The 26,124-nt window shown below is 43.1% G+C and overlaps 1 protein-coding gene across 1 annotated transcript; it reads right to left on the bottom strand.

Annotated features, from left to right (window-relative positions):
* Window positions 1–183: 183 nt before the first annotated feature.
* On the bottom strand, window positions 184–25,421 carry phactr3a (phosphatase and actin regulator 3a; the record flags this gene model as incomplete). The annotated part of the gene is made up of 12 exons (XM_080534535.1): window positions 184–231; window positions 605–697; window positions 1,103–1,243; window positions 1,578–1,639; window positions 2,360–2,415; window positions 7,307–7,460; window positions 7,761–7,990; window positions 8,311–8,527; window positions 8,695–8,913; window positions 9,520–9,693; window positions 10,684–10,848; window positions 25,316–25,421. The coding sequence occupies 12 exons, from the start codon at window positions 25,419–25,421 to the stop codon at window positions 184–186; spliced, it is 1,665 nt and encodes a 554-aa protein (XP_080390661.1).
* Between the last annotated feature and the right edge of the window lie 703 nt (window positions 25,422–26,124).

The raw sequence follows: 26,124 nt of genomic DNA, 5'->3' as shown, positions 1-26,124 counted from the left end.
ATAGCCTCCAGGATTCACCGCCACACCCAAACATCACCGTCCAACTCTCCCACACCCCACTATTGATGATGACAAGGGGCGCTGGAAGAATTCAAGACAGCCCTGCAGACAAAGAGGCTCCAGGATCTGAAAGAATGGCCTTCAGCTATTTCTAGCACCGCCAACGCAGCCAAAAATGGAGGCTCAACATTTTTCTTCACAGAAGAAACTCCCCTTCACGGCCGGTGGAACCTACGGTAGGAGGAGGGGGAACAGAGAGAAATGGAGAGGCGTCGTGAGTGCAGAAGTGCCTTTGTAATCACGCCCAATGATTACAGATATTCAGCAATCTGGAAGGCTATTTTTAGCACAGTCATTAAGTGCTTTCATATGGGTCACTGTTACAAATCGACTGGAACACTTCCATTTACGTGTCATTTATAACAGGATTATAAAGGACACGACAGCATTTGTAATTTTCTTGCTCCGTCCTCTAGGAGGACGAGGGCTCCCGTCCTCTTTTAGAATGAACATCTATTTTTAGCCTTGTGGATCTTTCTGGACATGCAGGGCGAACTAAAATTAGAAACAGACACAGCTGAGAATAGAAACAAAAAAAACACACAGTGCAGAACACTGACCTTGTTAGGTGCTTGCTCGAGGCGTGCACCTCCATCTCAGTGCTTTTGAACTCGTTCAGTTCTTTTCGGATTGCCGCCTGTATAAAATAAAAAAAAGAAGATAGTTAGAGTATCCTTGAGTGTGTGGCACAGGCACACCGACTGACATTCGGACAGCAAAATGACAGCATTAAGCCCAAGCGAGTCAACAACATAAAGATGACAACAAGGTCTTATCTGCAAGGACGAGGATATCATGGACCGAGATGAACAAGCTGTAGATAACAACAAGACATGCTGACATGATTGATTTGGGCAGTAGTATGTTTCCAGCACCTGAATCACATGGTTTTGTGTTTACAGACTGTGACCCACATTACAACATGTTCTGATGATGGTAGGCTATATGTCCATCACTAAAGTACGCTGTTATGAATTCTTTGGGAGGTAAAGTACGGAATAATTAATTATTTTCATTCAGGATTCTCTGACTACACACATACCTTATCAGCTGCAGAAAGTCTGGTCCAGGGCTTGTCTGCTCTTCTGTCATAGTCCTGAGCTTTGGCCACCTCCACATAGTCACTAAAGCGGATGAGAATCTTTCGGTCCCGTAGCTCATCAACTGTGGGCCGCTGGTTGAGCTGTCATTCACAAGGAGAAGGGATATTGGTACCAGTATATTATCATAACATGTACTGCGTCTGGATAACCAATAATTATATATATCCATGTTTGGCTCGCTAAATTCATGTGTACTCATGTTCATCTCAGTATGTTGCACTCATTCACTGATATACTCATATGAGTGACGATTTTGCCATAGAAGTTCAATAATTCAGCAAATAATAGCTTTTATGTACCACATTATGTAAACATTACTGTTTCTCAAAGAAAGATACAATTAGTTAACATTTGTATTCATAAAGGACAACTTGGATAAAATACTGGAAGAAAAATAATATGGCAGTCAACTACCTTTCTGTTCAGTCGCTGCTTTATCTCCCTCCTCTCCTCTTGTTCTACCTGGTCATTTCTCTCTAAACCAAGGAGAAGACAACATTAGAGAAATGAGAAAGAAAAAGACACCATAGATTAGTTAGCCTATTTTGGATTGTGCTAGCTAGGAGCTTGTTTCCAATATTATTATTTTTTTTTTTACTGGGTTTCCTTGATTGTCTCCCAGTGTACGTAACTGCCCCTAAACCCTAAAGGGTCCTATACATAGAAAAAAATGTATGTATAATTTTTTTTTTTTTAGAGTACTCTATTTTATCTTATCTAAATTATTATGAAATCAATAGGCATACAAGTCGTCCTCTTCTGTCTGATATTTACAGGTTACTTGTTTGTTCCCAAAACGATAAAACTTACCTAAAACTCGTTACTACTCTGAGTAGGCTAAAATCTTGTTTCCATAATTTAGACATATATAGACCTATAGACGTATATTCTCAAATATGCGTGTTAGAAATCGAATCCGTGTATAATTGCCTCCTACAATTTCCAACACTTTTTACAGAATATAGTGTCCGAAAATGTGATCGTGCCTAGAAAATCTAATGATTTTCGCCAACTTCAGGAAAGGTTAAGAAAAACAATCAATGTGCTCTCATGCGGTTTGTAGGCTACTACATTTATGCATTATGTGCCTTGTTTGGTTTATTTTTAATACGCGCATTAATTTCACATGACATGATGAAATAGAACATAATGAGGATTCAAAAATATAATACACCTAATCAACAGTTACAACTTACGTTTGAGGATATTCCGGCTCTCCAACTCTTCAACGTTCGGTCTTTGACTCAGTCTCCTGCGGAAAAACACCAACACCACGTTTTGAACCATTTTCGATTCAAGCTCCAACATCTAGTCGACTTTTAAACCCGGTGTATTCTCTTCAGTGCGCTCGTTCTAGAGGCAAACCCCCAGCCTCTCCATCTCGCGTCTAAACCCCGACTATGATGCTTTGGTACAGGCGCTCCCCACATCTGGAATTCCCAAAGAAGCGCAATTTCTTACAATATGTTCCCGTTAGACAGCCCGAGAAACCTCTCGTTTATTATTTCAAAGTAAAAGCTACTGGACTTAAACAATAAACAGTCACTTGCTCAACTGTTTATTGTAGCTAACTGGTCTCGCTCATCTGTCGTCCGTGGTAGACTGCACAAGCTTTTGAACTGAGTCGTGATGCGCTGCTTGCTTGGGCGCGCCTGCCTAATTCCCCAGTCCTGACTGCATGCATAATCTGTGGTACAGGAGGCGGTCCATATGAGATTCCCACTCGAGGCATCCCCAACCTCCCTCTTTGCACTACGCACCACTTGCATGCGCCAACCCTTTGTTTCAATAATGTGTAAGTGTTTGAATTCACACAGAAGTACAATTACATGTCTTCTAATCAGTATATTGACAATATATGATTACTTTTTAAATAATGCAGTAATACGCAGCAATAAAACAATACTAATAACATATGGTTCGCCCTCACAATCAAAGCATCAAAACGTCAACAAAAATCAAATGGTCATGACTTTTATCTGTGCACGTCAGCTTTTCAAAGATGACATAAATAATAGATGCTGGCACAACAGGGCTTAGCCCCACACCACATGCAGTAGTCTGCATCTCCAAAGATGAAAGGAAATGAAGGAGTGCATTCACCACGCAACCTCACAGCATGTCTCCCGCCAGCTCCGTACTTTATAGTCCAGTACCCTGAGTGACCAAAGTTAGGTCACACCCTGGAATCCAGACACTGACCCCTGAGTTCACCTGGCAGCCAATGTATGCCACATATCCCTCTGTAGCCTTTACATTTATAAGAACACCATAAGAACTGACATCATTTTGCAATTCAATTGAAAACTGTACAATCTTTCTATTTCCTAAAATGCCATACATATGTTTAATAGTATTATTACGAGAGTACTAAATGAAATGAATTGTGTCTTACATGTTGTTATCAGGTCACAGATCATAGAGAGATGGATCATAATATTTAACCAAAGAATGCAATATAAGGCTAGAGGAAACTTGTCTATATGCATATTTAAGAACAGAAACAATTACATGCATTTTCTAATGAAGATGTGGGTGCTATCAGTCTTTGTAGATTAGCACACACTTGTGTAATAATTAATATTGATATTCCTAGTAGGAAAAAAGCTCCCACCATTACATAGTCTACATTTTCAACAGATGAAATGGAGAATCACTCCAGTCCCGAAGCCCCAATGGACATGATACCCACCATGTTATTGACCTGGTCGCTGGGTTGCTTAGCAACAACAGTTTCTGGTGGAAATCTCATAGACAATGGAATCTTCCCTGGGAACACTACTACTCCTCTGCAATCCACCAGTGGGGATTTCAGTGTTGCAGTGGAGAGAAATTGACAACATTCTTGGCTACAAAGAAGACATCATCCTTTGTGGCATGTTAATGACACCATGTATGATATTGTCGAGTGTTTTGATGTAGTGTCCTTTGAACTTCAGGTCATGCTGGCTCAAGCTATCAAATAACATGGGCAAAAGACTATTATACATATACTATAACACAGTGCAGAAATATTGTTTTCCTGAACAGAAAATACATGACATGCTAATACCATGCATGCCGCAGATTAAAGGACCTGTACCTAGGTATTTACTGTCAACAGATGACTCGGAGGTTCCCTTTTATTCTCAGTATTTCTAAAATAAAATTGAGCATGTATAAACTCTGGCATTGCTAGTCATGCCTGAGAATAAGACAACCTTGAGTGGGCAGTAGCAGCAATTTGCTTTCTATTTCTCCTCCCAATGACACCACATACAGACAAAAGGCCACACTGCATCTAGCTATAGCAGTCACAATAACCTAACATGCTCTCCTTACTGTACCCCACCTCCCCCTTCCCTCCTGCCAGCATCTCTCCTCTCATAACTCCCCAACAACACACATTTGTGGAGAGGAGGGGGAGGGTGGAAAGAGGGGAGTGCACTGAGATGCATTATTCAACAGTCTTGGTGACTAAAAATAGCAACAGTGAAGCGCCATGGCAGCAGAAGTGCTAGGCAGAGCATTCTATAGATAGAAAGGTCATCTCACACCGTGACAATGGGCAGACACGGTGTGATAAGCTAGCGTATGCAGGATATTCTGCTTGCACTGCACCAAGGCCAACCATTTCTCTTTGAGCTGGAAAGAGAGGAGGAATTTCAATCTAGTCTAGAAGTCATTGAGGGAGATCTAAAGCCAGGAATGATTGAAGGTTTTCCCAACCAGTAAGGATACCCAGGAGAATTGGCCTTTACTCTTCTGCTAAGCTTTCCTCCTCTTCGCTATCTTCTGGGTTGAATAGCAGGACTTTCCCTTCATTGAAACAGTGCAGTGTGTCACCAAAATATGGAGCCAAACACATTTGACACAGTCTGGTGACATTTTTCAAGTGTTTTTTTTCAAGTGTTGAAGAGCCCACTTGATATAACAACAGTTTTAGGATCACTAAATACTTGTATCGTCTGCCGTAGGCTGGATAAGTGATACATGGCTTGTAAACAAACTTACGTTTTAGGACGTGTTCAAAAGAAAGGACTGGTAATTATGTGTAGTTATTTGTTTTTAGCATGTTGATGTTCTATCAGCATGTTGTGATGTGCTAAACATGCAGTTCCCTTTTAGCTCCTTGCTACTGGCAGCTGTTTTGTGTCTGTTTTGATTCAGAGCGAGTTTCTCCGGTATGAGGTAATCCAACATTCAAATAAGGATATCTTCTTCAACTTATACTTTACATTTACAGATTTCAATGTATGACATCATTTGAAAGCATACCATTTTTGCTTTCATAATCTGGAAAAAAAATTACCTTCCCCTACTTGAGGACTTTTCCACCACACCCTGTCACATACTAGTTATACTAGTGAGAGTGCATAAATGTGAGACAGCAGGCCATGACCTCACTGTTATGTCTACTCAAGTCTAGAAATCAAAAATATTTACAACTGGCCTTTCTAAGCAGTTTTGTCTGGAGAAAGAAGACAGTAACACCCTCCGCTAGTGTTACCCCAAGTCTCTACATGCTGGTCCTGGACTCACACTGTGTTCAGGTTTTAGTTTTAACCAAGCAATCACATCACAAACAACTAGCTGATAATAAAAGCACTATGACTAACAGTCATACAGACTAAATATCTACAGAGATCAATATTAGTGGTGTGATAGATAATGTATCTCAGTTAAATCCAAGACAGCCTACAGCTTGCTCAATTTGGTGTAAACAGGTCGTCTAACATCACCCCAGCTGCACATCTCATGTCCTCACAGCTCTGACTCTGACCCTGTGTCTCTTACGCAAGCTGAAGTCATGCTGCTGCCTTGGCTTTACATAAGATGTTTGTTTGTATACTAGCCACTTATTATAGACAGACAATTGAGCAAGTTTTCCGCTTGCAGTCCGAGAAGGACTTAGAATAGCCTGGAGGTGATAGTTCCTGGAAGTCTCCATAGATCTCTTTCTGGAAGGCACTCCAGTGCGAGTTATTGTGCGGTTAGTTACATAACACCATGGTGCACCTTGGTCTGATACATTGGTGAGAATGACCTGAAATACCGTCACATAGCCTACTGTACTCTTAATGTACTGTTTTCTATGAACAAGTAATGTTACAGAACAAGAACGTTAACCAAATGTTTTGTAAGGGAAGTGTGATGTTCTGTACGTTAAATGTTGTGGTCTATGCAATGGAGTCTTGTGTCCATATGTAAACATTAACAGAACATCCCTTGCACATGTGGACGTTCATGGAATTATTGTTCTTATCTAACCCCTTTAGGAACCATACTGTACATTGTTAACCTGGTTGCTTTTTGAGAGCTAGTCTTGTGTAATTTAGTGTATTCTATCATGACAGCACATACACTACTTAACTACGTTTAATGCATGCCAAAATACAAATAAACAGGTTTCTACTCCAATTGGCAATCAAACCACTCAATTACATGACTCATCTCCCTCGCTGTCCTGGGGATTGGTCCAATCAAGACCTTGATTAGTTAAATCTGCCTATTTAGAGCTTGGCTGGAACAGAATCCCTCCAACACAATGGAGCAGCTTTCCAGGATCAGGGTTGGTCGAGTCCAAACATGGATTTGACAGCATGTGCAAAACAATTACAGATTAAAAAGCACAAATCTAGTCAATGCCAGCCAATGGGGATAATCCTTTTAGATCACAGTCTTCCCCCCCCCCCCCACACACACACACAGTACCACAACCACCACCACCTACTTTGTTCAACATTACATAACCATGTCCCTATCTTTGCTTATGCACTTCTTTAATGGTACAACTGCATGTTCCCTCCTAGTATCTTAATGGAACTATTGTAGGATTGTTTTCCTTTTATTTCTAGCATCAATGCCCAGCATAACAGTGTGTTAGCATTCACATTTATAACTAATATAAATACATTATATCTAAAACTGGATGGCTAGGATCTTAGAAACGAAACAGTCTTAGCTGGGAGATATTTAAATATTGGAATAGTTGAGGTCAATAGCCGTGCCATTTCAATTCAGATTGTATTTGTAGACATCTTTGAATTTAATTTTTATGTCAAACTGGAATTGATTGGCCTTCAAGACTTGACGGTGCTGTACATGAGCTAGATAGTTTGAGTGTGGAAATGAAGGTGTGTATGAAGATCATCATCACTTACTTGGCGAGTTTCATCTCAATCTGCTGGCGTATTTCCTGGCGTTCCTGGTCACTGCGTACTGGGAAGATATTCCGGTCTTCCAGATCCTGCTTGCTGGGTCGATTCCGGAGCTTCACAGCCAACAACTCCTTTCTTAACCTGCGAGGCAGTGTACCTATACATACACCCCCACACACAGGGCATCAGCGATAACTGCAATACAGCTACTCTTATATGACCAAATACTTACTTCAGATTGCATGTGTACCATAAACATTCATAGAAATAACACATAGGTAGATACAGTCCATAAAGCTAATGAAGGCACTGCAAACATAAAAAAGGCATGCCTTTCAAATGTGTGACGACCAAGAAATAAACAACTGTCAAATGCGGCTAGATTTTGTTTAATTTTCTGATCCACCAGACACCTTGGCTGGTAGACCATGAAGTTAATTTTATGCACTGGACCCACCGGAGATGACGGAGTCATTCCAGTCGTCCTGGTCATTTGGAAGGCCCGAGGATTCAGAGAAGCGCTGGTCCAGCCGTACGTTCTCCTTGTTCTCCTCTGCCTCCTTCTTCCTCTCCGCTTGCTGGGCCCAGTCGCCCCCAGCTGCTGGGTTCTTCTCTGAGCTGCAGGAGCGAGAGAGCCGCCCATCAAAGCGCCGCCGTGGGGGCGAGCCTGGCTTAGGCCCATGCACACTGGGGGGGGACATGGGAGGTCACATGGAGGGTTAACATGAGGGGGGGGGGGCTGATAGGAGGGTCAGTATGGGAGTCAACATGGGGGTTTCATGTATGGGTGAGGATGGTGTGATGTTTTTAAGGGTAAGATACAATTAGGAGTTAACATTGGGGTTAGTGGCGGTCTTGAACATGTAGGCTTGTAGGCTGACTTAAGCTATGATAACAATAAGAAGTTTAACAGGATTAAAATTGGAGTCACATAGACATAGGGCACTGTAGAAAATGCCTTGATCTGTGGAGGTTTGCAGTGAATGAGCCATGTTCTGCTCGCTCACCATTCCTGTTGCCTGTTTTTTGAAGCGAAAGCTCGTTGTAGTTCCTCCATGATGCAGCTAGGGGGCATCGGAGGGTGCATCATATTTCCGAGGTGAGGAGACCCTGAGGGATTGGAGAGGGGCCCTCGCAGGGCCATGGGGGCCAGGCTGTCTGGGGGCCTGGGTGGCTCCTTTGGCAGGAAAGAGTTGGGAAGTTGGGAGGGTAGAGAGGCTGGGCCTGGGTGTGAGAGGGAGAGAAACAGAGAATCAAGTAAGAGTTACTAAGTGTGTGTGTGTGTGTGTGTGTGTGTGTGTGTGCGTCTGCGTGTGTGTGTGTGTGTTTGTGTTACGTGTCCATGTCCACACATCACGCTTCTCTCAGTCCACCACACCAGCCTGACCCACCCTCGCCAGTGCTCAGTTGTGGTAGCAGTTTCCCAGGTGCTGGCGGAGGTGAGGTTCCTGGCAGTATTTCCGCTTCCTGTGTCTCCTCCGTCTCATCATCTCCGCCCTCCTGAAGCCCTTCAGAGCTGTCCCCACCAGGCGGAATTTCCTCCTCTCCCTCCTCCTCAGGGTTTTGGCTGGGCTCCTCTTCTGTTTCACAGTTCTCTGTCGGCTCAGCCACTGGAGAAAAAAATCACATTTTAATCAAATTACACTCAAAATAGATAGTATCATATTGCGACATCAGAGCATTGGTTATATTGGGTATATCAGAAAAAGTTTTACTAGCGGGCTCAAGATAAAAGATCAATAATACAGCCAGGCAACCATTCTGAATATCTGCCATCTTTTCCTGAGTCAAGGTGTTTTTACCATGACTTGATCACCCCCTTGTGGTTCATGTGAATACCACGTGACATTTACTGTTCAAAAAGTGGACACGAGAATTACAGTATCAATAAGAAGGTAAGAGCTAACCCTAACCCTTTTTGACAGCTTTTCTAAAATGAAATGTTTAACCTACTGTGCATCCTCTCCTTTAGATAGGTGAAAGCAATACAGAATTGCAACATTCTACGCAACATTACCAACAAATCACTCTCAACTCTCCTATCCAGTCAATTCATTGATCTACTTAAGGAAGCAGTGGGGAACAGATGCTTAGGAGAATTCCAATACACCCAGATAGTCTCCAATCTAATCACCTCCAATCCATCAATTCCCACAGTTCAAACCAAGGAGCTCATTCATTGATTGGTTGTTGAGGTAGGAGTTGGACACTCCTACCTGTGGGTATGGGGGGGTGCTCCTCCTCTGGGCCCAGGTACTCCACACTGCTGACGGTGAGAGCGGGGGTTAGCGGCCTCCCAAATCCCCCCAGCATGTTGCTCATCCCATCTGAGGAGCCTTGCAAGGGGGAACCGGGGTCATGACAAAGAAGACCACTGGACAACGCCACGTCTGCAGGGAACATAGCACATACAGGGGTTATTACGCGTTATAAACTCACTGTAACATATAGCCTACCTTAATATCATACAGCTCACCTAGCAATAACTTTAGTCATTCTCAACCTTAAACCATGTACAGTACATGTAACCAGGTCAGAATGGTAAATTCACCCCTCAAGTTGAAATACCCTCACCCGCACAATGGCTTTTCTGTGGTGTAGCTGGTTTACATCAGGTATTACGGTGATGGCAATACAGAGGACGCAAGTTTGAGATTCGAGTCAGCTCGGAGTGGGAGGAAGCAATACTGTTTGCAGCAGTGTGACAGCTGTTACATTGGTGTGTCTTGACCCAGATCCGCAGTTGCGCTCAGCTCAATGGCTGGGGTCGCTAAGGGGTCATGAGTTTAGAGGGTGACTGTAAGCAGGTCAGGACGGTAAACTCACTCCTCAAGTTGAAATTCCCCCACCCGTGCTATGGGATTACTAGCTTTTCGGTGCTGTAGCTGCTTTCCATCAGGTGTTTTAGTGAGGATCATATGTGTTGAAAAGAAGCAGCATCCGCAAACTCAAGAATCCGCAATCTTTCGGTCTTTCATAGACCTTCTTCAGGCATCTTCAATGACGATCACATTGGCAATACAGAGGATGCCGGTTCAAGACTTGTCTGAGCTGTACAAGGAAGCAGTAGTGTTTGCAGCTGATAGTTGATAGTAAAAGACAAAGCTATTTTGAGGCATAACCCAAGTCTTTGTACTACTAGTCAGCCCCCTCACATTGGAACTGCAAGTGTAAACAGAAGCTCACAAGTGGTAAAGTATTTGATATTCCACAATCGATATTCCACAATTGATTCTACGACATATACATGTACAGTCTAAACTCTACTACGACTATACCTGACCTGCCTTGAATTAGAAAGACAGAAATGGGGAGAAGGAGGATGGACATGTGGGTTCTCCTAGGGGCTCCCTTTCTCTCCCTTTCCCTCTCTCTCTTACCTGTGGCGCTCTGCTTCATTTTCTCGTTTTTCTTTTTCCTCCATTTCCAGGGTTTGAAGATACGCCCCAAGCTGGCCAGCTTGCTGTTGCGACGGATGGGCGGAGTGTGCACCCCCGACACCAGACAGCCAGTCCGCAGCACCCTCTGCTGCTCCATCACCTCCGCTGCAAGCAGACGGGGGGGGGGGGGGGGGGGTGTTTGGTAGAAAGGCACAGTGAGGAAGGCAGAGAGAGCAAGGGGAAGAAGACAAAGAGAGGTAGAGGTGAGGGGAGACAGATGGAGGAGAAAAGTGAAGAGGAAGCGAAGGGGGAAGGGGAGGGAGAGATAATTAGCAGGCATTCAAATGTACAATATTCCAACATTTCATACTTACTGCTTCGGCAATATCATGCATGATGTAAATGCGCACCCAAAGTCATATGGGTAGTCTCTTCGCAAGCAAGACACATATGGGTAGTCTCTGCAGCAAGACACTATACTGTAGATGGGGCCTTGAATAACACATTCCGCCACCAACTACCCAGAGGAATACAGGAATACAAATAACAAGAGATTCCCTTGAAAACGTAGGATTGGCCTAAGCCAAACGTAGGATTGGCCTAATGTGCAAAAAAACATCCCATTTGATCATCTCACTGTTTTATCCCTGTTCTTTGATTCTCTGTTAGTCAGTCTCTGCTCAAGCCACTACAAGCAAGGAAAAGCATGTTTTTAGATTCTCAATGAATAACTGTCACAGGCCCACACAGCAGCTGCACCACTCTACTGTTATGATTTTTTTTGTTCACATTAAATCACAAACAGCAGTACATAAATAGAAATTGGACTAAACAACAACAACAACAACAACAACAACAACAACAACAACAACAACAACCACCACCACCACCACCACCACCACCACAACGACAACAACAACAAGGGCTTGCACAAGAGGCAGACATATTTGTCCAAATATTCTGCAGAGGCAGGAGTGGTTTCGTTAAAAGAAACAGAGAAAAGGGAAGATATATGTAAGGGAAAGAGTCAGCTGAGTGAGGCACTGTGTGTTTTTTGTTGGTAGGGGGAGAGGTACATTAGGGTGGATACACACAGCCCCAGCATCGTGGTGAGCTCGACATGCTTTTTCTTTCTCCATCCAAAACGCATGGGCTGGGATGGGCTGGGGATGATGCTGATGGGGGGGGAGGGGGGGGGGTGGCAGTGCAGGCACTGGCTACTAGCGTTTGACCCTGAATAACAGGGAAACGGGTCAGTTGACCGCGCACGCGTCTGCCAAAGTCAGCCAGCCACCGCTGAATCAACCGTCAGCCAGCCACCGCTGAATTCAGGTCAAGCTTGAAGACACCGCTGAGCAGAGCACAGCACACACAGCAAGCTTAAAGGAGGGAGGGTAGTTGTCAAGCCCAGGCTCACTGCTGTTGCCATGGCGACCACAACCAGATGCTGCAGCAGCAGTCAGTCAGTGGAGGAACCCCTCGGAGGCAGAGCAGCCCAAGTGCATGCAGGAAAGGGGTAAAGCAGCGTGGAGGAGGTCTGTGTGAGTAGAAAAGGAGAGAGGAGGGAGAGAAGGGGGCTAGGTTGGAGGGAGGAGAGGAAAGGGGGGGGATTCCGGGGAGGGGAGGGGGCTGTTGCCATACGGAAGAGCTTGCTGGAGAATCTCGGGCAGCCAATCAGAGACCAGCTATTCATAATGTATATCAAATATTTGTCAATGTTTCATAAAAAAAGGGGAAAGCTGTTCAAAAGCTGTAGTCAGGATAAGACAGGATTTGGAGAGAGCTGCATGGTATATTGTACATTTTTCATAGGATAAGGATAAATAAAAAATTATGTATGTAAGATTTTCGTCATGAATGGGCTTCACCAGATGTGGTGAAAACACTATTTTAATTACCATGCTAATGTAAACAGGATTAATTAAAACCATGTATCATACCAGTACTTACACAGCAGAGCAGCGGCCTATTTGCAATGGCGTACATAGTCCAACAAACATAGTCTATGCATACAGTACTGAATCAGTTTAGCTCTTGAACTATCCTCTTCTCCTCAATGGTATTACAAAACGTTATGCTAAAACACTGGTAATCAAATGATCCTCCATCTTTACAGCAGTGGAAGAATATCATATTATTTTATTTAAATGTTTTTTTTAATCCGGCTACAAAGAGAAATAAAATATCACAATTTGAAGTCATATGGGATAAGGTAATGCAAGGACTTAAAACAACCAATGACTGAATAGTAAAAACATATAAAACACTCAATAAATATATAAATAAAAGTTAACATTTAATTAAATGTATAGATAAGTACTGGAGACTATGGAAACTGGGCGAAGTCTGTTGTCTAAGAATGTTTGTTGAGTTACAGTACATGTACACTTTTGTTTTTCTCTCATCTTTGTGATGGTTTGTTTGATCTCGCAGTTTGTTTATAGTCTATTATTTAAGTGCTGGTCAACTTCATGCCCTGCTTTACAGAATTATGTATGTGTAAATGTTCATTTGATGTCTTTTGTCTAATTAAAAATCTGAAAATGTAAAAAAAAAAAAAAGTTTTTAATCAGTTTAGCTCTAGTTTGAGTGTTTACCTGTCCTAGTAATCTAGAATACCTACTGTGGTTAACTGTAAAACAAATGTGTGGATAAAGATTACAATATACAGTATGTGTTGTAAGGAGTTCCTTCATGAGAGTGTGACAATATACTGTACATACAAATCCAATATAACATATTGTCTAATAATAGCATATTAATAATACCCTAAAGGGCTCTGCACACAGAGTGCGATTTCTGTTGCACGTCAACGTTCCATTTTGAAGTTTGAATGGAAGTCTATGAGAGCATCGCATTTACCCGCACACGGCCCCGATTTTAATCGCACGGCGAACATTCGATTCCATTCATTTTGAATGGGAAAAGCACAAATTTGACAGTGCGACAAAACTCGCACGACGTGTGCTTTGTCCCATTCAAAATGAATGGAATCGAATGTTCGCCGTGCGATTAAAATCGGGGCCGTGTGTGGGTAAATGCGATGTTCTCATAGACTTCCATTCAAACTTCAAAATGGAACGTTGACGCCAACAGAAATCGCACGCTGTGTGCAGAGCCCTTAACCCTCAAGGCATCAAAGAAGAATTGTGGGTGGAATTAGAGGATTCCACACTGTGTCTAGGAATAATCCCAGACTGCTGAACTGAGAGCCGCTTCGCTGGGGACCCCACCCTGTTCAACCATGCTGTCATCAAATTCAAAACCAAAATACCCAACCCCTCATTATTGAGAGCAATGCTAATGCCATTTACCTGTCAGTCTCTCATGCAAACCTGGGGGGTAAAACACTCTAGATAGTAGGATTATTGTACATACTGTATCAACTGATGCTAGCCTATTCTGTGAGTTGAAGCCAGGAGTACAATCAACACATACTGATACTGTCGGCAGTTGATTCTGCAGAATATTTCCAGCTGTAAGAGAGTGACATTGTTGTGAGAAGTCAAAGCTAGACATGTAGTCCCAAAATGTAACAAATAGTGTAAACATAGTGTATGATGCATCTCCTAAAGTTGTTGTGATGATCTTTATGTCTTTATGTTGATATCTGTATGATGATATTTATTTTTGTTGTGTTATAGATTCAATTAAGTTTTTTGAAATGTCAGTAAATGTATTAAAATTTAAATACAGAAATATGTCATGTGCATAAGTATTTAGACCCTTTGTTAAGACACTAAAATGAGCTAAAATACAAAAATGTCATCAACAAATCACTTTATGGGTTTCTGATTTGCATAGGAATCAATTACAGACTGTGTGGATCAGGTTGTCATTACAAACTGAGCAAATGGAGAGGAACAAAACTGCTCAGGAATGTGACCCTGAGGGCTGGGCGGAGGCCTTTACAAAAATTTACAAAGTTGAATGGTGGAGAGGAAAAAGCACAGTCGATGGGACAACATCATCTCAATCACTCTACAAAATTGGTCTATAACCAAGTGGCCAAAAAAGAATCCCTTAATCGAAAATAATCATAATATCTCATATCCCTAATTGTGTTTGAAACATTTAATTCAAGTGCTACAGAAAAAAGAAAGTGGCTGAACATGTGTTTATTTGGTTTTACTACAAAGCATTAAGTTTAGTGTAAATCCAGTACATGCAATGTTTGCAATTCTTGTGTGAAGAATAGTGGGTATGTTTGTCACTGGCAGGAATTGGGGAGTTTGTCAGGATCAAAAGAAAATTATGAAATTTGCTGAGTTGGTAGTGTCCTCCTAATCTACACAGTGTGTAATAGATTCCTATGCAAATCAGAGACCCTATAACAACAAACATATTAATTCCAAAATTACATAAACTATTATCCTTGCATGAAGATGGACTCAATTCAACTTATTCAGTGATTTGTTGATGCCATTTTTACATTTTAGCTCATTTTAAGAGTGTCATAGCAAAGGGCCTGAATACTTACCGGTATGTACATGAGGTATTTCTGTATTTCAATTTTAATACATTTACAGAAATTTCAAAAAAACATGTTTTCACTTTGTCTTTCTTGGGTACTGTGTGTGGTTAGGGTTAGTCTTTGGCAAAGTATTTTAATTTAATCCATTTTAAATAGGGTTCATTCACTACAGTAGTGGTTTAGGCATGAGGCTAAGATAGAGTAAATCACTGTTTATACAGTACCTTTCAATACCTGTCTAATGCTACTGGTAGTGCACTACTATAACACCATAACAACTGACATATAACTTCATAACACTGCTGTCTCTTTTGTCCTAATAGTGTTGAAAGGTCTCTGTTTAATGTGACAGACTGGATTTGAATGCGGTCATCTGCCCGCCACAACACTGTGTTAGCACGTTGAGCTAAAGCCTAACTAATGTAAGTCTTCATGTGTCAGACAAGGTAGCTTATCATGTCGCTCCCCCGTACCCATGCCCACCATGCATCCCATCACTTCAGGGACTACCAATGTGCCCTTGAACAGGCCACCTCCTTACCCGCTGCCATGCCAGCTAACCTCCTCACTTACCCCCCTGGCACTGCAACTGTGCCGCCATCTGTCCATGCCCTACCACCTATGGGCCTGCCACAGTGAAAGACACACAGCTAACTATAAGAGAGAGAGAGAGAGAATGAAAGAGAGAGAGGGAGAGAGAGAGAGAGAGAGGGAGAGAGAGAGAGAGAGAATGAAAGAGAGAGAGAGAGAGAGAATGAAAGAGAGAGAGGGAGAGAGAGAGAGAGAATGAAAGAGAGAGAGAGAGAGAGAATGAAAGAGAGAGAGGGAGAGAGAGAGAGAGAATGAAAGAGAGAGAGAGAGAGAGATACAAAAAAGGAGAGGGAAGAGGGAGAGGCGGGGGGGGAGGTTGCTTCTTTCCCTTCCAGCCAAAGAGTGATTTAAGAACTCTGTTCTGAAAGAGACTAGAGGGCACCTAACCAATTCAGAGAGGGAGGTGCAGAGTTCAAAATGAGCCTATTCAGTCTCTAAGCAGAGTGGTGTGCCTCTGGGTGGGAGATCTCTGTCTTGTGAAAGACATTTTAAATCTCAATCAGACAATGTGTATGAATAAAGGGTAAAGATAAGGCTAAAAATCTCAATCCAAATAAGGCGTCCATTAAGTGTCTATGTGCTAGTTCAGTCATCAATGTGATAACACACTGAGTGTGAAGCTCAAATGTGTGGGCTGGTTTCGGGAGAGGGAAATGATGTCAGCAAGGACAGCAGCCAATGTGAAGTGCCCGAGGGCCTAGTTTGTTACCATATGTTTGAGTTAAGAACGAGGACTGGTGGGTGGGTTCACAAATAGACTGCTACTGCATGCAGCCTCACTAAGGAACACAGAGAATTTAACATAGTTTCGAGAGGCCTATCTCAACCATGTGTTCATCTGCCATAAAGGATTCCGACAGAGGTCACCAGAGTGTGCATATACAACATAAGAAATGTGGAAATATACTGTAAGCTATTTCTATTACCAGTGTGACGCACTTATATTACGATGGCTTCTTCCTTCGGTAAAAAGATAGCGTTCTGTCAACTATTTGCATTAAGGGATGACAAGCAACAGTTTCTCTATAATAGTCAATGAAAGCACGCTTCAGTAATCCTTTAGAGTCAGTAATAGGACAAATCACGTGGGCCACACCACATCTTACACACACAAATAACTGCACATAGTACTCCTTAAAGAGGAAGCCCAGTGTATCATGCCCTGATCATAGCATACTGCTCTGAGCATACTCTCATAGCATACTCTACTGCTCAACCACAGGGTGTGTCTATCCTTCACAGACTGACCACAGGGTGTGTGTGTGGGTCCTACACAGACTGACCACAGGGTGTGTGTGTCCTTCACAGACTGACCACAGGGTGTGTATGTGTGTGTGTGTGTGTCCTTCACAGACTGACCACAGGGTGTGTGTGCGTCCTTCACAGTCTAACCACAGGGTGTGTGTGCATCCTTCACAGACTGACCACAGGGTGTGTGTGTCCTTCACGGACTAACCACATGGTGTGTGTGTGTGAGTCCTTCACAGACTGACCACATGGTGTGTGTGTGTGTGTCCTTCACAGACTGACCACAGGGTGTGTGTGTGTGTGTGTGTGTGTGTGTGTGTGTATGTGTCCTTCATAGACTGACCACAGCATCCTGCACTAAGGGAGGACAGTCAGTACCATTCACACACGTACACACACACCATCGCACACCTCCTCTCTGAAAGCCTTTAGCCAACAGATCCACCCATTGGTATTTATTCCTGCAGAAAGTGCCTCTCCTGTCACCCACACAATAGGCTTAGGAACTAAAAGACTTGGCTTTTTTTTTCTTGCCAGCATAGCCATAGCCACAGCTCTCTCTCTCTCTCTCTCTCTCTCTCTCTCTCTCTCTCTCTCTCTCTCTCTCTCTCTCTCTCTCTCTCTCTCTCTCTCTCTCTCTCTCTCTCTCTGTGTTGCAGTAATGAGAGCAGGGCACAGAATGTGTGTGGGATAAAATTGAGACATGTGGCTTCGATGCTAAAATCTCAGTTATGAGTCAACTCAAACATTAGACTCAAACAGCAGATGTATGTGTCTTTGGTGAGTGACATATACTTCTATGACCGACGGAAACACTCAAACAGAAAAGGCCAGTGGTCAAGACTCCCCCTTGAAAATAGCCAATGAACATTGAATACCAAATAGGTATTCTGAGGTTGTGCCGGCCGGGTATCCCCTCTCTTATGAATGGTATAGTTTTCTGTCTGCTTGGCGGTTGTAGTCTCTTGCAGGATCAGGTGGGTGTGTGGTTGTGTGTAATTTATTGCTGTTATTCCGCTGATTTAGGTCAATGCCTGAAGATTTATATAAAACATGAGTGTGTGCAAGTGGTGTGTGTGTATAGTGTGTGTGTGTGTGTGTGTGTGTGTTTCCATTGGGCCCCCTGTAGACAACAGCCTACTGAGAATCGACAGAAGCATGGTCGCTAGGCAGGAAAGACAAAGGGAGGTGCACACAACAGGGAGAAATCACCACTGTTGGCATTTAATGATGCCCAAGTGGTACTCTGATTCACTCCCAACACCGCTCTTACAGTGAAATGCATTCAAACAGAATTCCAAGCAAGTCGATCTACCATTTTCAACTATTGTATAGTATAACATTCTGTCCTATGTTTGGGAATTATGCCTCATTCATAATCATAAAGGCAACTGACATACTGTAATGTGTCAACATTTGTTAACTGTGTCAATGGAAAAAGCATCATCATGTAGTTATGAAGTTCTGTCAATATAAAGACATAAAGGTGAAGGCATGAACTGAGTGGGTTGGGAGAACAAAAAATAAACAACTATGTACATTTGTTTGGAAGTAGACAAGAGAGCTTTAGTCACGACCATGGACGTGAATATTAAATCCGGATATAGAATCTCTATGGTCACAACAACTTATAACATGTCTATTTGACTTACATAAATGGGGGGCGGCTGAGGTTACCTATCATAACCCCTTGTATCTATATCACAACGTCAAGAGAGTTGTCATAACCCTTAATAAGGTGTTATGCCTTGTGCTTACGACAACTATTGTATTGCAAAAGGCAGAATTTGTACTGTAGTCATATTGCAGTGATGTCATTGATTACCGACGAAGTTAGGACAGAGAGAAAACTGATTATAGGCCTTTGTTGAGGGCCAACGTGTATGAGCCATTGGGTTTAGCCAGGAGTAGTACAGTATTAAGTTGCACCCACTCAGGCACTGATCTAGGATCAGCACTGCAAATGCGAGAGGGGCCCTCTCCATGGTGCTGAAGTCCTCACTGCAGTTACGTCGACACAGTCTGTGTCTCATTCATACACAACACTGTGTATACAATATAGCCCTTGCATGGACACACACACAGACACACCTGCGCATGCGTACGCACGCATGCACGCACGCATACACACAAACACACACACACACACACACACACACACACACACACACACACATGTCTGCATCCTCCCACACTCATCCAAACAGTCCAGCGAGACACTGAATAGACAAATTAATTTCCTTTACAACTGCATTTCTTCTACAGTATGGCTGTAATCTGATCTGGCAATGTATTTAATTTACCATCTCTGGAGAGAGGCTGTAAAGATTACCCCTGTTCAATACTGCTGTACTGTAAGTGCTTATCAAGCTAACAGGAGCCTTCCTCACTACTCTCCATCTGTAATGTTATGATGTGATGTGTTGGCATCCCTTGAGTGACTGGAAGTCCGGAGTCTACCTCTTCTACCTTCCCCTGCCCCCGTCCCCGTCTCCCTACCCTCCTCTTCTTTCTATCCCCCTGTGTTTCCATCCCAGACACAGTTTATATGAGATGGGACCCAGGAGTTCCCTCTCCGCTGATCATCTATCTCTGAAATAATCGCCCTCATTGGCTACGGGGTAAACTCAGACGGTATAACTGACAGTGGTTGTGAGGCACAATACTTCCTTGTTTTAATTTTCTGCATCCTCTGACAGGACTGATGAAGGTAAAGCAACGGGATAATGTATATGAAACTCTTTGCGAGCAAGTCAGTGGGATTCCACCCTATGGCCTACACCCAATCCTCTCCATTTGAATAACTGGGGGGAATGACCAAGAAAAAGAGCAAAGGAAAAGAGAATAGAAGGAGCAAGTCATTGGGTTTCAGTCTTCACTTCTATCCAAGAAAGAATTTGATGGTTAAAATACATGGTAAAACAGTCCAAGACAACTGAAGCCTACACAGTCCATCCCTTAATGCCAGACAACAATGAGGACAATTCTCTCTCTTTTGCTTTTCAGACATGCAGATTCTGTAGCCTCCTCTGTTATTTCAGGGGCCAGTAGAGCTTCCTTCCTCGCTGTCTGTTTTAGCATGGCCTCCTGAACTCCACTTAACCTTCTTCTTCAGCTCCATTACCTCCTCCCTTAGCATTGAAGTGTGTGACAGGTGTGTTGGGCTGCTTGGGTCCTAGTTCTACGATAGCCCTCTAAGGGCTGCCTGCTGAACTGCCTGACCGCTTTCCCCCCATTCAGTCTATTTTTATTCTGGCTGTGATTTGTTGATGTTGCACAAGCTCAGGCTAGCGGTCCAACACACACACACACACGCACACATCCACGCATGAATGAGCACACACACACACACACACACATACACACACACACACACACACACACACACATCCACGCATGAATGAGCACACACACACACACACACACACACACACACACATACAAACACACACAAACACACAGTTCACAGACTGTCAAATGCCTAATCTGCTCCCACTTCTTCAGGGAATAGGCATGAGGCTTGTTGTTGTTGTGGTGTTCCATTTTCATGCATGGAGAAAGACAGCGATCTCACAGTGAGCTGTGTTTGACAAGGCATACAGTGGTTTATCTCATTCAATTCTCTCAGCTGTTGGGTAGGCAATCTGTAACTACAATATGTTGTGTTGTTATAGCACTGTAGCTAACTGATTTTACTTCTCAGGGACCATGCTTAACATACATCAGAGTAAGCTACAGGTGCTACCTAGTGTATATAGCTTTTATCTGTGGTCCACTTAGGTCCATGGTTATGCACGAGAGCACTGGACCCATTAGCATGACCACAGCTTCTGTCAGATGATGATTATTGGTACTATTGTTCATCCTCAAACATCACTGAAGTTGCAATAGAGCCGGAAAGGATTACAATAGGCTACTATTACATTACACACTACTAAGTCATCTTGCTTCACATGGGCTTACCTAGATTAATAAATGATACATTATCGAAGGAAATGCATCACTGTTATAGGCACACATAAAAATAAAAGATTCTCAAGCAAAACATATTTCTACTGTGTCGCTGGTGACTGTGAGTGTGTCTAGGAGGAAATGAATACAGTAGCTCTTGCCACTACACACAGGTGGCCTCAACTGGCTCACCCATCTTGCCTGATCAAGATGAATAAGTGATCGGACAGGGTCTTGAATTATATCACTCGTCTCATAATAGATAGTAAGAGCTAAATTTAGCCTCACAGTGACTACATTTCTCACAGCATAGTTGGTTGTTGTCAAGTATGTATCTAATTATAAATCAATCAATTAATCAGTTAATCAATCAAGCCATCTACCAACATGTCTATATATCTAGCGATCTATCTACTCACACACCCACCCACTACCCACCAACTCATCCATCCATCCATTCCTCCCTCCCTCCCTCCCTCCATCCATCCATCCATCCATCCGCCTAATTCTTATGCAAGATAAACAGTCATGGCAAATGTCTGTATCTAAAGGAGGTAGGAGAGGTCTAAGAGAGAGTGCCCATGCTCTTTTCACCAGGCAGTTGGCCACACAAGTGATGAGTCACATCCTGCTTGGGGCTCATCAATTACCCTGACATGGCAGCATGCAGTAAGAGAGTGTGGGTCAGCCTCCTAAGCTGGATGGTGAGGTGGGTGACACTGCACACGAGGGTCACAGAGATACACTAAAGTAGCAGGAGACAGCAAACAGTAATGGGAGGGGGGGGGGGGTTGGAGTGAGAGAGAGAAAGGGGGAAGCAAGAGGGAGAGAGATGGCATGAGAGAGAAAGGGGGGGTGAGAAAGAGAGAGGGGGGGAGAGGAAGAAAGAGGAGGGATGGTGAGAGAAAGAAAGAGAGAGAAGAAAGGAAGAAAGGATGACAAAGAGAAAGAGTGAGAGACAGAGAAAGAGACACTCTTTGTGGAGAGGTAGTAGACAAGGCGGTGAAGAGAAGCAAATATGCTACAGAGGAAAGGTGAGAATATGGGTTTAAATGTAGTCTGCAGATCAGATATTAATAGGTGAAAACTCATAGGTGGAGGAAGAGCGGACAGCCACATCCACAACTTGCATGTGAAGTCTGGAGTTCTACATTCATGAAAATATTGTGAGTGCTTCATTCAGCAGTTCACCTTACCAGTTACCACATTTCATCTAAATTATGATCACTCATTTGTATGCTGGGTTCTCTGTATGATAGCATTGAAACCAATTGAATACCAACAACCACTGTTGAACAGACTGAGCAGCGCTACTTCTAGAGCTGCTGTAACTTTTCCTTCCACACCATTGCCTGTGCTTGACTGCCACATCACTGAGGACAACAAAAGGGGCTACTTTGAGTTCAATGCTCCTCTTTACTACAGGGTGGTGTCAGGAGGCCTTCGTTGCTCTCCCGTATCCTCCAATACGTTCTTCACTTCAGGCCTCTCTCTCTTTCTCAGTCCAGCTCTTCCAGTAAAACGGTTTATCTTCAGTCTTTACATTCAGTGCCCAGCCACTATGGAGCAGGCGGCAGAGAGGAGGTGCAGGGGACTGATGCCTTGGTTAGGAGGGCTAAGAGGAGGCAACGTGTGTGTGTGTGTGTGTGTGTGTGTGTGTGTGTGTGTGTGTGTGTGTGTGTGTAGCTATGTATGTGTGTGTCTGTGTGTGCCTGCATGCATGCGTGTACGCCTGTGTGTGAGTATAATAGGTAGTACATTATATTATTACTGGTAAACTTGTGTTATCCATATTCAAACGCATGAAGTGAAGATGATTGTTATGATGCGTGACTCAAAGCTTTTTGCATCAGTAATTAACAGTCGAAGGCATGCTTCCTTAAAAGAGGAGTACATATTGTAGATGAGTCAGAACTGAACTGTTTCATTCATTGTGGGCTAAAAAGTATAGGAGGAATTACCCAGAATGCCCTGCACTGACTAGCCTGAGTCATCCAGAGATGCTAACCATTAGCTACCTTTAGAGGACTTGATTATTCCCCTTTTATAAAGGATCTTCAATGACACCCCCTACATAGGCCCTGACTGTGCCGCTCTTGGATCTGAAATGATTTGATATAGGTATCAGCAAGATAGTCACAGGCTCCACATATCTACCTAAGCAGTCCGAAGCAAACATTTTGCCAAATTGCTTACACCTATCCACTCATTCCAGTGTACAAGTGTGAAAGGAGCTATTGGTGTAGCAGGTGGGGATCACTTTGGGACTGAGTCATATCCTGTTCTCTCATTCTCTCCTAAGATGCTATTGGGAATGTACACACTATATGGCCACACCATACTGTGCTAACTCAGATATTTCCCTTTCACATTGTCCTTTCCAGCAGTGGTTGGATGTGTAACCAGGCCAAGCTCAGCTCAGTTTGGCTGGCTCGATAGTATGAATTTGGGTTAAGTGTCCTGACTGCTTCATTGCCTCACACTAGGGAATGACTAATGAGAGACTTTGAGCTAAAGTGACTTTTTTATTAGCCAGAGTGGCTAAAGGATCCTTTGCTGAACAAACTGATTGAACAGTTGGGAGCTTTTGACAGCCATTAATGGGATCGTCATCTTTAGGTTCCACAACCATGCCTGCTATTAAAAAAATATGTTAAGACTTATTATTAGAGTGCAGTGTTTTTACATGGATGGGATGCAAGACCCCTTTACGCAACGTTCAGAGCAGGCATTGACAACGTTCCCAAGGCTTGATGTCCAGGCAAAACAGTGATAAAGGAAAACATTGCCTTGAATCTCACAAATATTATACTATATGGTTGATGCTGTCTCTTTGTCCTCTCATTGAGTCTGCTCTCTGGCGTTAAGTGGATGAATCCAGTGTCAGCATCTGCAGCTGCAAAGGCCACTGTGTAAAAGGCTTGGTAATCCTTTGGCAAAGGCTGGCGCCCCAGACGCTCACACAGTCAGTGACGATACACTGATGTCAAACAATGTGTACTTTGGGTCACCAGACACTGCTGCTTGACCTCAAGAATTGCACATAATTGTGTTTGCTGTTTAGTGTTAATGTAAATGTAAATTTGTGCATATTCAAGTGCAGTATAAGGGTATTCATTCACTGGTCCAATGCTAACTGCTATAGCCTAGCCTATCTGTCAATAGGCTATTTTGTTTAATCAAGGGTGACAAGATGCCCCACTGTGACATTATCACCTACAGGTGTGTGAACATAAAATCCGCCAACACCACACTGACAATGGTTTATGATATGATATGATATGATATGACTGTTATTAAAAAAAAAAAAAAAAAAAAAAAAAAAAAAGCTGTGTTGATGTGGTTGAATACAGTGTTTTATTAATCATCCTCATGCATAATTTATGATCACTACACTCCTCTCTCTAGATGTGTAGTACAATACTCTGGAACCCACTCAGTTCAGCAATACAATTGGAAATGATTGCCATACATGGAAAGGACTGCCTATTATTTTATGATATGAAGGGAAGAACATGTATTGCCAATGCTTTATGGATGTATGACACAGAGGACTGAGAGGCAATCCAGATAGGCTCTCCATGTTGGCTCAAGGCACACCTGCATCCATCCATGCCACGGTGAAGCCTTTTCTCCAATACGTCACGTGGAACGCAGGGTCTTTGAGAATAAGACTGTTTGGTCCCGTTACTGTAGCATGAGAACCAATTGATGCTGTCAACGCGCAATGGCCGGAGCTGGGGTGGGCAAGCGTCCATGGTATATTATGAGCATCACATATGAGTCCTAAAACAATTATGCTAGACACAACTGCTGAGATATTCATTTGGGAGAATAGGCCTACCAGAAGGTCTATAGGGATATAATCAGCGATGAAAAACGAGTCTAGACAGCCCAAACAGATATACCGCACCACATGCTCTTTCCAAATATTTGGATGCATTTTGTTATGCATTTGCGCCAAATCTTACAATGCAGCACTGGCATGAATATAACAACACATTATGTATGTATACAAATACGTGCAATACACCGTTGATTTCTAAACGACACATTTAATTGAAGTCCAGCCTGTGTATGAAAGGCGTCAATAGCCTAACCCCCCAAATTGTGGATAAACATCAATTCATTGAAATTAACTGGGGGAAATGGCAAACACCACGCCACGCTGTCCCTCAATAGAGACTCGATTTGATCATATTTTGTGTTGTCAGATCGAAACACAATGATGTGGGTTTTTTCAATTGGGTACTGAAATCCCATTGATGCAAATGAGGATGGATGGATTTGGGAAACCATACCGCCAAAGCTAATAATGAAACGGCAATGCCGTATAATAATATCCAGACAATCAAAGATGTTCCTTACCTGCGCTGTGTACCAGATCTATGCCGGACTCGGTGAGTATGTTCGGGTCACTTTGAGATCTGCCTCGTTGCAGAAGACAGCCGTCTATTCCATCCGATGTAGCCATGGGGATATGGAGCACCGGAATTAATCTGAATAAAATATTGCAAACCCTACCAGAGGCAGACAATGTCAGAAGTAAGCAGCAGTAGTGCAGATATAATTCGTTCTGACAACAGCTTTGAGCATCTAATGGGGAGGCATGGGTGAGCAGAGATTCCGAGTATGTTTCAGCGCGCGCGCGTGTGTGTGTGTGTGTGTGTGTGTGTGTGTGTGTGTGTGTGTGTGTGTGTGTGTGTGTGTGTGTGTGTGTGTGTCTGGGCTGCGCGCGCGCGCCTGTGTGTGGAGTGTGGACGTGGGAGGGGTGACGATGTGCCCGTCTCTGTCATGGGCTATGGTAAAAAATTGTAGCGAAAGACACACATTTATGAACACAACACACACACACACACACACACACACACACACACACACACACACACACACACACACGCGCACACACACACACACACACACACACACACACACACACACACACACACACACACACACACACACACACACACACACACACACACACACACACACACACACACACACACTATAGCCTATTATTAACACTATCTGCATTTTAAAACAACATCAACAAACGACGGTACGCGCCTATATGGTTTTGGATAGGTTTTGCATCAGTGGCCTATTGTTTTAATGGCGACAAATCTATTAGGGGTGAGATTTATTTGTAAAGAGAGCAAAGCATAGAGTACAGC

Source organism: Nansenia antarctica (genome assembly GCF_963989245.1).
Source record: "Nansenia antarctica genome assembly, chromosome: 6".
NCBI classification, from domain to species: Eukaryota; Metazoa; Chordata; class Actinopteri; order Argentiniformes; family Microstomatidae; genus Nansenia; species Nansenia antarctica.
Note: the sequence above shows the minus strand (reverse complement) of the source record. Positions and strands in the feature narration are given on the sequence as shown.